Source organism: Aegilops tauschii, chromosome 7 (assembly GCF_002575655.3).
Source record: "Aegilops tauschii subsp. strangulata cultivar AL8/78 chromosome 7, Aet v6.0, whole genome shotgun sequence".
Lineage (NCBI taxonomy): Eukaryota > Viridiplantae > Streptophyta > Magnoliopsida > Poales > Poaceae > Aegilops > Aegilops tauschii.
Genome location: NC_053041.3, coordinates 586,128,611 through 586,139,270, shown reverse-complemented (window position 1 = coordinate 586,139,270; position 10,660 = coordinate 586,128,611). Strand labels below are relative to the sequence as shown.

General features: G+C 44.1%; 1 protein-coding gene and 1 non-coding gene across 2 annotated transcripts; both read left to right on the top strand.

The window, feature by feature from the left end:
• The first annotated feature begins 3,853 nt into the window (after positions 1–3,853).
• On the top strand, positions 3,854–9,819 carry LOC109773369 (peptidyl-prolyl cis-trans isomerase CYP59). The gene is made up of 14 exons (XM_020332060.3): positions 3,854–4,162; positions 4,799–4,903; positions 5,092–5,209; positions 5,302–5,352; positions 5,449–5,540; positions 5,889–5,988; positions 6,093–6,212; positions 6,310–6,387; positions 6,612–6,658; positions 6,739–6,794; positions 7,841–7,881; positions 8,146–8,251; positions 8,889–9,021; positions 9,101–9,819. Exons 1-14 carry the CDS (start codon positions 4,065–4,067, stop codon positions 9,633–9,635), a joined length of 1,680 nt encoding a protein of 559 aa, XP_020187649.1. The 5' UTR covers positions 3,854–4,064; the 3' UTR covers positions 9,636–9,819.
• Positions 9,820–10,538: 719 nt separating this feature from the next.
• On the top strand, positions 10,539–10,660 carry LOC120970058 (U5 spliceosomal RNA). The gene has a single exon (XR_005764813.1). It is a non-coding gene; the product is annotated as a U5 spliceosomal RNA (small nuclear RNA).

The window sequence follows — 10,660 nt, the reverse complement described above, 5'->3', positions numbered from 1 at the left end:
AGCTATCATTTTACCATAGATCGTGTAGACTGTAGAGTAGTGTAGTTTTTTCTTTGCGGGGGTGTAGAGTAGTGTAGTTGTAGTAAAATTGTGAGGTTTCTTGCTAGCCATATGAGTTTCCTTTGACAGACTGCCATACCATGCAGTACGGTTTCTACTGTTTTAGCGGCCTATGCATGCATGGTTTGAGTCTTTGTATGTACGTACATCACATATGTATATGTATATATGGTTCATTTTTCTATATGCACATTACATTACATACATGACATGTTTTAAAGTTAGGGGCACTGTACGCTATACGCTAGGCTGTTTTCTTTCTTCCACCCGAAGAAAGAAGGTGATCTCACGAGCAGCCGCCGCTAGGAGAGCTCTTCCGCCGCTGTCCTCCGGCGGCTCCCCTCCGTCGACGAACTCGGTCGTCGATGGTGAGGAGGGTCGCCGGATCCACGCGTGTGGACCGTTTTTAGGCCTTCGTAGTCTAGGTTGTTAGGCTGTTCATCGTCCTGGCTTCGGCGGCAGCGATGACAACGCTGAATAAAGATTCTTCAGATCCTTTCCCGATGAGGCGATCGACCCTATGGTTGGGGATGGATTTAGAAACTAGTATGTTCAAGTAAGGATGGCGTGACGGCGGCGGCATCCTCGTGGTGGACCTGTGTCCTCGGGCTCCGCCGTTGCGACGACGTTTGCTCCAGCTCGACGCGGAGCTTGGGTGCTAGTTCAGGAGCGGATGCGGATTGTTGTCTGCATCGACAACATCTGGAAGATGGTGGATCGTTTGTTGGGTTCATGGTTCATGGATGGCAGGTATGGTTTCCTCCTCCAACGCCTTAGTCGTGCGGGGGGTGCTAGATCTGGAGTTTGACGGTGTGTTCGGGTGTTGCACCGGTCTGATTCGTTCAACGGTAATGGTTTCATCTTTGGTGTGCCACCTTGGAGGTCCGCAAAGCTGCATATCAGCGATGGAGCCGCGTCGTGCTCGGGTGAGGAGGTGATCTGTAATGTTTTTCTTTGGTGGCTGCTCTGGTGGTGCCAGAGGCAGGTGACGAGCATTGGTGTCAAGCTCAATGGTTTCTTCAATCTTGATTGTAATTTTCTTTCTTGGTTGTTGTTTGTTTGTCCAAAGGCTAGCGTTCTGTTGCCTTTTCAGTTTTGTCAGGTCGATATGTACATGGCTTGTACTATGATCCTTATGATGTAAATGAAAACGTATTACGTTGCAAAAGACCATTACATTACATACATTAAATATATAGTCATTGTATGCATGCACATTACATGCGTATTTGAGCCGTTTTATGTATTTACATTACACACAATGTTCGTGATCAAAGATCATGCGCATATATATCATCCCGGACACTTTGGGCGCGAGGCCTGACAAACTGAATGTGCCACAATCGTGCATTTCAAGGTGTAGCATGTCCAACTAGTTTCGCTTAGTACGGCGATGTAGAAACTATCAAGAACTTGTGCTCCCATGTTGCACCGTAGAGGGCGACTTCAGCCTTAACCCTATAGCCTCTCTCGTGTCTCTCCTTGCTGGCGTCAGCAGCCGCGGGGCCGCTACCGAGTGTTTGTCGTGCTATGAGTCTTAATGCACGGGAGCACTCTTTTTGTTTGTTTTGGTTGCGCTTTTCAAGTTCCCTTCCATGTGGGGCTCTCTTTTGGCATGCCTTTGGTGATGATGTAGTGCGGGGTTGTAGTTCCACGATGCATTGATTGTTTATGGCGCATCCTCGAGGTAGGTACCCCAAATAAATCTAGGGGATATGTGTGTGGGGGGGGGGCAAATATGCCTCATGGTAGGTTTGGTGGTGGCCAGGCCTGACGCCAGGTGATGCGGAAAAGGGTGTCGGGTGTTGTTCGTGTGGGTATCGTCGATCAGGAGCTTAGCTTGGATCTGGTTTCAAATATTTGGAGAGTAGCACACGGTGAAGGTGGTGAGCTGTGGGGTGTGCCCATTGGTGCAAGTTGGAGGGGATCATGGCAACTCCAAGTGAAATATTGTGCAAGTATTGAATAGAACGAACTATAGCGATGCGCACTAGTACCATTGACATCAGTGGATGCATGCATGTGCGTCATTGCGACGTTGCTCTCCCCCATGGTCTTGGGTGACCAACCAATGGAGATGTTTATTGTTCCCACTCTTTGGACGTGGCTCGAAGCCGACTGTGGTTGGTGGATTGTTGATGAGGGGATATTTGGGCATCTACTTTGGATTATTTAGTGTGCAATGTGTGGCAACGACTGTGGTGGCAAGAAGAGTATGGTATTGGTCTGCCATTTTGTCACAAGGCCGGATGCGCAAATCGAAGTTGTCATGTCCCGAACACGATGGTCTAAAATAAAATGAGTTCAGCATAGGAGGAATTGTATTGAAATTAAATAGGAGGTGGTGAGGTTCGAATGGGTTGTTTAGTCCACCACTTGTGGTACTAACCAAACCAATAAGAATACATACCTTTCTCAACATAGTTAGAATGATCGGTGTATTGGTGGTAGTTCAATCATTGTTGAAATTGTTGTATTAACCACGACGGTGGTGACTATGTCATTTATGGATGGCCTCGATGGATAATTCTTCCCAACTTGTGTCAGTTTGTGATGATGGCACAGGTCATGTGGTGGTGCCTTTGTGTGGGGGTGCTATAGGTTTTGTTCTCACCGGTCTATCTTAAGCTAACATGCAACTTTTTTTGATTCACTGGTAAAAGGCAAAATAATTCATCAAGGTTCATGGGCCAAATTGGTCTGTGGGCCTAAGGCCCGGTACGCCAAGGCTCTTTGGGCATCTCGGATTCCGTCCAAAGTCTGCATTTTCCTGTGGCAGGCTGCTCAAGACCGTCTACCAACGGCCATCAATCTTAAAAAGCGTCATGACTAGAGCAATGGTTGGAGTGCTATGGGCGATGCGCCAGAGGGCACTAGTCACATCCTGTTCTGTTGTACCCCAGCTAAATTTCTCTGGAGTTGTGTCCGAGATTGCTTCAGATACAACCAGAATCCTAACTCTATGTTCGATATCCTTACACTGTTAAAATCCACCTGAGGTCAAGAACGACGTTTAGCTTGAAGAACATTTAGTGCCTTAGCTTGGACGCTTTGGACTACTCAGAATAAGTTGGCTACTGAGGGAACTATCCCATCCCACCGTGCTAACTATATTTTCAAATGGTTTCTACTTATACACGGTTGCGGTTTCTAGGGAAGAGGAAGGGTAGTGATGCGGTGGCGAACATTCTTCTCAAGATCAAGCAGCTTCATACCTACCATAGGAGCTAGATCAGCCCGTCTCGGTGCCGTGCTAGTGCTCTTCTATGAGTCGCACCTTGTGTCCATGGGTTTTTATCTTTGCTTTACTTTCCATCCTTCCGATTCATGGTCTGTATGTACTTTGGTCATTATTGGCTTTATTTGTTTAAAACCGGGCACTTCTTGTGTTCGTTTCAAAAACAAATCACCATCAAACTGGGAAACTAAAGCTCAAAAAATTGGAAATAAACTGGATCTCGAAGCAAAATTTGGATTGAATGTCAAATAATTTGAATCGAATATGGACGCTCTCAACAACCGAGCTAACTCAACACTTCCTACGATTAAAAAAAACCCTACTAGCCCTACCCTTTTTCCTCCTATTCTCTCTCAATATCGATGAAATTTTTGGTAAGCGGCCATGACGCTTGTGTACCCAAAGCATGAAGAACCTGCTATCTGAATTCCCAACCGTCATGTTTTCCAATGCAAAAAAATTCCAGCCGTCCGATCTTTCACGGACGGCATAGATCTACTGGATTCCATTCCAATTCTCCCAGCGACGTACTTTTCCAGAAAACCCTCTCGATTTTTTGCCTCTCCACACCAAGCCCTCCTCGGCGGGGATTGTTTCCAAGAAGTTAGGGTTGGGATTGTCACGGCGTGCCCTCCTCGGCGGCGCTCCGCCGGCGCCCGAATCCCCTCTCCAATCCCCAGCGCCACCAAACTCCCGCCGCCTCCTCGCCCCCCCTCCCGCACCGCACCCGCCGCCGCCGTTCGCTTGCCGCCGGCGAGGGGCGAAGATGTCGGTCCTGATGGTCACGAGCGTGGGCGACATCGAGCTGGATCTCCACACCGACCTGTGCCCCCTCACCACCAAGAACTTCCTCAAGCTCTGCAAGTAAGCACCCTTACATAGAGCTCGTTCTCTGTGCGGTTTCTTTTGGTCTGTATGCGCCACACGGCCGGCTTCTAATTGATTGATTTCGTCTCTGATTAAGCGGGCAAGTTCGCTGCCAGTTTGACTGTAGTTTAGTGTTGTGCGGTGCCTGGATTGATTCGAGATTGCCTGTAGCTGTAGGTGCGACTCGTGTGTCCCCGTAGCTCTGCGAGTCTTCCTCCGGTGCTCGTGTTGTTTCTGGTTGCTTAGTGATACCGTGAACATCTTATATAAGGTCAGCTGCATTGGGGATCAGCGGATCGGCCTCTAATTTTACCTCATTTCAAGCAGGCGGAGCTCTAGTCGCCATCTGATGCTTAGTGCTGTTATGTTTGATTTCATAATTATCTATGACATTATCAGAACTGAATAGAGACTGTGCTGTGGGCCTTGTGTGCCTTATTGTGTTGTAGCTCTTGTTTGTTTCTAGTGGCTTGTTTCCAACCTGCTGTAGTAGATTTAGGATTCCAGATTACAGTGATTATAGATGTGTCTGCTGTTCTTACCACACATAATGGACGGCAGGAGTTCATGGAGTGAGTTGATTATTAGTAATCAGGGTACTCATTCTTTGACATTATGCTTTGACTTAAACAGAATGAAGTATTACAATGGGTGTCTGTTCCACAAGGTGGAGAAGGATTTCTTGGCACAATCTGGAGACCCGACAGGAACTGGCAGTGGTGGTGATTCCGTGTACAAGTGAGCATTGTTTTACCAAACTCTCAATATATGTATTCCCCTCAATTTATGTTTTTGTGTGTGCGCGTGCGTGTGTGTTACTAAGCTCTGAACCATATAATTTGGTCTTTTGTGTTCGATATTTACTTGAATTTAGGCTGGCTACTACTGTCAAAGATATGTCTGAAAGCTGAATCTTCTTTCTCCAGGTACCTTTATGGTGATCAAGCTCGATTTTTCAATGATGAGATCCGTCCAGAATTAAGGCACTCAAAAACTGGCACTATTGCTATGGCAAGTGCTGGTGAGAATTGCAATGCCTCACAGGTACAATATTACAACGCTACCGATCTTTAATTTTTGAGGACATACGTCTGCCTGTTTTTAACTTCTTAATATCTATTTTTGATTTTTTTTAGTTCTACATCACCTTGCGGGATGATGTCGACTACCTTGACGACAAGCACACGGTTAGTAGTACCTTATTCACAGTTTTCTTTTTTCCGGCTGGGTGAGAGGTTGATAATTCCTTCAGTGAGTTCATCGTTTTGTTCTGTCAATTGCAGGTCTTTGGGACAGTTGCTGAAGGTCTTGACACACTGACAAAGATAAATGAAGCATATGTTGATGATAAAGGAAGACCGTTCAAGGACATAAGGTAGAATATTCACACCTGTGGTAAATTGCATATAGGACATTATCGGGCTGTTTGATTTGGTGCCCTTGAGAATCAAAAGTTTGGCACCCTTCTCAAGCTGTGGCTGCTTAATTTTTTTATCTGCTATATGGTTTGATGTCAAAATTTTAGGTTATGTTCTATCTATCCCCCAGTTCATTTTTGGAGCCAAATGTGGCAAACCTGAGCTGCCAATTCGGTCTGCAGAATTTGGCTTGGTTACCATGGGCTACATTTGGGCAAACACCAAACAGGCCTTTTTCTTTTCCAGCATTAACTTGCTTTCATTCTTTCTGCCTGCTGACTGTTCGCTAATATTTTTATTGACAGGATTAAACATACATATATCTTGGATGATCCTTTTGATGATCCTCCTCAGCTTGCTGAACTTATTCCTGAGAATTCTCCATTAGGAAAGCCACGTGATGAGGTAAGTCGAGTTATTTCAGTTGTTCATTTCAGTAAGATCTCGAGTACGAATGCACCTGTCTCAGTGACATCCTTATCTTGCCTTCTTGGTGTGCAAATTCACAGGTTGCAGAAGAGCGCCTAGAGGACAGCTGGGTCCCTCTAGATGAAACAGTGGATCCTGGTCAGCTTGAGGAGTTGATCCGCTCTAAAGAAGCACATGCTAATGCAGTGATCCTTGAGAGCGTAAGTCCTGGTGCCATATCAAAACCAACACCTTACTCGTTAGTACTCCTAGTTACCATGTCGTGTTTATGACTGATGAAACACCTGTTGTATTCAGGTTGGAGACATTCCAGATGCTGAGGTCAAACCACCAGATAATGTCTTATTTGTTTGCAAGCTCAACCCAGTGACACAGGTTATTATTAGTTTGTAACCGTTTGCATAATTTTCTGCTCCTTTAGATGTTCCTTTTATTTATTTGTGCTGCCTCTTTACATGTAGATTTTCTTCTGACACTTCTGGTTAAGTTGCTAAATGCTAATTATTTGGACGTCCTAAAACTGAACTTATTACTTTTTGCCCATCGCTTTTTAACAATGTTTCTGGATAAGTAAGTTGGCTACTACAATAATTTTGCAGGATGAAGATTTATATACAATCTTCTCGCGTTTTGGAAGTGTGACATCGTGAGTGCTTTTCTTAATCTCAACTAACACATGCATATCCTCGTTTATGCTGCCCTTAACTTCACATACTTTGGTTGCAGAGCTGAAATAATTCGTGACTTCAAGACTGGGGATAGTTTATGCTATGCTTTCATTGGTATGCATATTCCCTCTAAACTTTTATACTACAGTGAAATGCCGCGAGGAAGCAATTGTGTAGAAATAGCAATGTTTTATTTATGTAGGGAGTCTTGGTTCCAGTTTGTCAATCGAACAGTTGCACATGTCTGGCCATTTAGGCCTACGATATGGTCAATGGTGTATGCACGTTTAAGTTTCAAATGTTACTAGCCATGGATACAATCGCATCATGTAGTTTGCTAACAAACTGGTAAATGAATGAGCTGTCGATCAGGCTGCAGGGAGTCCAAACAGAGGGAGATTTATGCATGTTTGATGTTACTAGTCATGGATACAATTGCAGAGTGTAGTTCGCCAACTAACTGGTTAATGGACAAAAATGTCTTGTGGATTAGCAGCACGAGGGATGCCAACTGAGGAAGACCACTAGTCTTCGAGGGAACACTACTGTATTAAGGATGTATAGGATTTTTTTTTTTTTTTGAGCTTAGGATGTATAGGATTATATAGGAGTCTAACATGTTTGGACTTCACATCATGCTAGGGTGTGCCTAAGGGTTACCCATGCACAGCACTATATAAAGATGCTATTTCATAATCAACCAAGTATGAAGAATTCTATTTTCTCCCACTTGAACCTTTCTCTACCTATCTCCCTACAGCCATTCCATCTGGCTATCTCCAGCAAGGTAGTTATATTGTTGTGAATCAAGGTTCAGAACAAAATTTGTTGACAAGCAACTGTGCTATTGCTTGATGCCTAACAACTGAATGCTCGTTGAAGAAAACAGGAAATAATAAACATTAAAATATGTTAGCTACCTGTGCAACTTCAGTGTGATCACTTTTATTTTAAATAATAAATGAAAATCTTAGATGCAGAGAAGGCTCTAGATGGCACAATTGTTGTCCTAGGGTCTAATTTTGGTATAGTATAAAGGCTACAATTGTGGTGTACTAATATATCTTTGACGACACTTCTCGTTCCACCTGTATTAATCATCGTAGATGCACATTTTAATAGAAAATGCTAACTGTTTCTCTTGATGATTTTTTTTCCAGAATTCGAGGAAAAGGAGGCATGCGAACGTGCATATTTTAAGGTTAGCATCCAACCTGTATATTCCTGTAATTATTCTCACAGCTCCTTCTATCATAATTATCCACTAATTTGCATTTTGTTACTTTGTGCCTCTGTGTACCATGTCAGTCACTCTTCGTTGATAAAAGTCACAAAATTGTTGGTGCTTTGACAATTCAGTGTCGTCTTAGAATGTTTACTTATGCCCTACACTTTCATTGATTATTGGTATTTCCTATGGTAGCACTATCTAGAGAACACTACTTACTCCATGCTATGCTTGCAGATGGATAATTGTCTGATTGATGATCGGAGGATCCATGTTGATTTTAGCCAAAGTGTTTCAAAATTGTGGGGTCAGTTCAGACAAAGTAAACGAAATGGAAATAAAGGTACAGATCCTGACCGCGGATTTTTTTTTCTTCATGATTGTTGTCGTGAAATGTGGATTATCTTTTATGTGTAAACAAAGCTCTAATGGTTAGCTGGGTATGGGTAACATAGCAGCATTAGATGTGAACGGATTATGTGTCCTACAACTTCAGAAAGGAAATGTGAATTCGTTTAAGAAAACTTCTGAAATTGAACTCTACTGCGAACCTAATTGGCTAATTCTAATGCCTATGTAAAATCACATGAGTGGAACATAGTCAAGGATGTAACAGTTCCTCTGCAACCAAAGATGACATCATTCATACTATGTTAAATGGCTCTTGTTAAATTTGTTATAAAAAAACTTCTGGAGCATGCTGAAGGTACCCAGAGAAGTGCTTGGAAAATGTTATCAGTGACCAATAATTTCTATTGGTTTGGCAAGTATCGCAAAACTTTGTTAGACAATTGGAGATATAATCAAGTAGCTGCACGTTTTTCTGCCACCTGGGTCCCACATGTCAAAGTCAGAAATGTGTTTCAAGTTCTCCTTGGGCTTTACAGCATGTGTCTACAATTCTGATATTTGTTGTTCAAGCACCCTGCAGAAACTCTCGTCAAATGAATAATGTGCGACTCTGTTATTTCTTATTGCAGATGGTTGCTTCAAGTGTGGTGCTCCAGATCACATAGCCCGAGATTGTGACCAGGATGGTGAGCAGAAACCTAAAGCCCCAAATTATGTTCTGAAAGATGATAACACTCAACGAGGCGGGAATAACCGTCGAAGGTCACTTCTCCTTCTCTTCTCTTAGACAATATTTTTACAGCGTTGTTACATGCTCTGACAATCTACTCTCATGTTGCAGTTATGATTTCGTCTTCGAGGATGATACTGCTCGTCGCAATACGGACCGAAGAAAGGTTCAAAAAGTAGATGACCAGAGATCGCAGCTCCCGCCTCGTGGTGACCGCGATAGGAACAGCAGCAGGGAGAGAAGTCAGAACGACGAGAAAGGAGTCCGGCAAAGCAAAGAAAGTGCCGTGAGCCGAGGAGGTCGGAGGCCAGACGACCAACACAATCACGATAGATCTAGTGGTCGAAGCTCCGGTAGGCACGATGACCGTGACTACAGCAAGCAACATAGCAGGAGCAGAAACATGGACGACGGTGAAGAAGAGTACAAACGGAGATCAGGAGCTGGTCGATACGACAGGGATGATAAGCCCAACGGCGAGCGGCGCCACAGGGACGATGATGACCGTGGGAAGGGCGATCGCCACAGGAGAGACGAGCGTGACCGCAGGGCACGGAGCCCTGATGCTGATAGACATAGGAGGGAAGAGGCCGGACACCGCGAGGCGAGCAGGGACAGGGAGAGGCGGCACCGGGATGATAGATAGATGTTGGCTGCTGTATCGCCTGCCAGTTTTGCCCTCGCCAGTTTTCTGCTTACGCTGAGTTTACGATGTAGTAGCTTGAAAGGCGTAGACTGTACAATATGGGAGAACGGAAAGTTTTCATCACATGTTCGTTTTCAGAATGTTGTTTTTAGATAAAAAAAAGAGAACGTTTTGTTGTGCGGAATCGAACTGGTGGGTTCAGTTTTCAACAGTTTATAACTGATCTCCCGTGTGCTGTACTAATGCTCCCGTCTGCCGCGAACATTTCTGCTCGTTTCTTCAATTTTTTGCAAGTGAAATGAGAATCTTACCTTACCTTTTTCTTCCAGTGATTTTTTTTGACAAGTGAAATGAGAATGTTATCAGTTTTATGCTTAAAGTTCTTTTGGGCATTGTTTGGTTAGTAGGCATTTTTTTATAAAGAAATAAAAGGGTTATTACGGGTCTGGCAAATGTGGTTTCTTCGTCAAATAGCCTAACACCGTTATCGCTTGTCCTTTTTTTTCCACAAAATTCAGTTATGAAAAGGGACAAGTGTTCACAAAATTTCTCAAGTATGTTAAATAACCTTTTTGAGGGGATCTTGCATGTTGGATCATTTTGCGTGGTCGATTTAGCTGTTTTTTAAGAGCAAGATCGCTTTACTAATCCAGGATTTTGTGTATGGTAGATTTTTTTTTTCTTCGAGCGATCTGGCGTGGAAAGGAAATAAGAATGGTGCAAAGCCTGAAGTCCAGCCCAACTGGCTTTAGCGATGCCTGAGGCCCATGTGAGCGAACCTCGCGTAGCAGCACTCCCCAGCTCTGGCAGAAGTTGGAATAGTCCCACATCGCTAGCGAAGGAGGAGCTACCCTGCCATCCCGCTACATATAGGCCGGCACCATCTTCGTTTCAAACTCAAGCAGCTGCGTGGTGGGCACAAAGCGAACTATTCTTTCGCCTTTTACTAAAGAATACCGTGTGCACGCCACACATGTGCAGCATACTCTAATTTTTAAAGGGTGGCCTCCTCTCTTTTGAGGGAA

What these genes read in the sequence shown, in the direction of transcription:
- LOC109773369 (XM_020332060.3), top strand. Translation starts at nt 4,065, where the DNA reads ATGTCGGTCCTGATGGTCACGAGCGTGGGCGACATCGAGCTGGATCTC. An exon ending in GGTGGTGATTCCGTGTACAA is followed by an intron (nt 4,904 to 5,091) that starts GTGAGCATTGTT and finishes TTCTTTCTCCAG; the next exon opens with GTACCTTTATGGTGATCAAG. An exon ending in GGCGGGAATAACCGTCGAAG is followed by an intron (nt 9,022 to 9,100) that starts GTCACTTCTCCT and finishes CTCATGTTGCAG; the next exon opens with TTATGATTTCGTCTTCGAGG.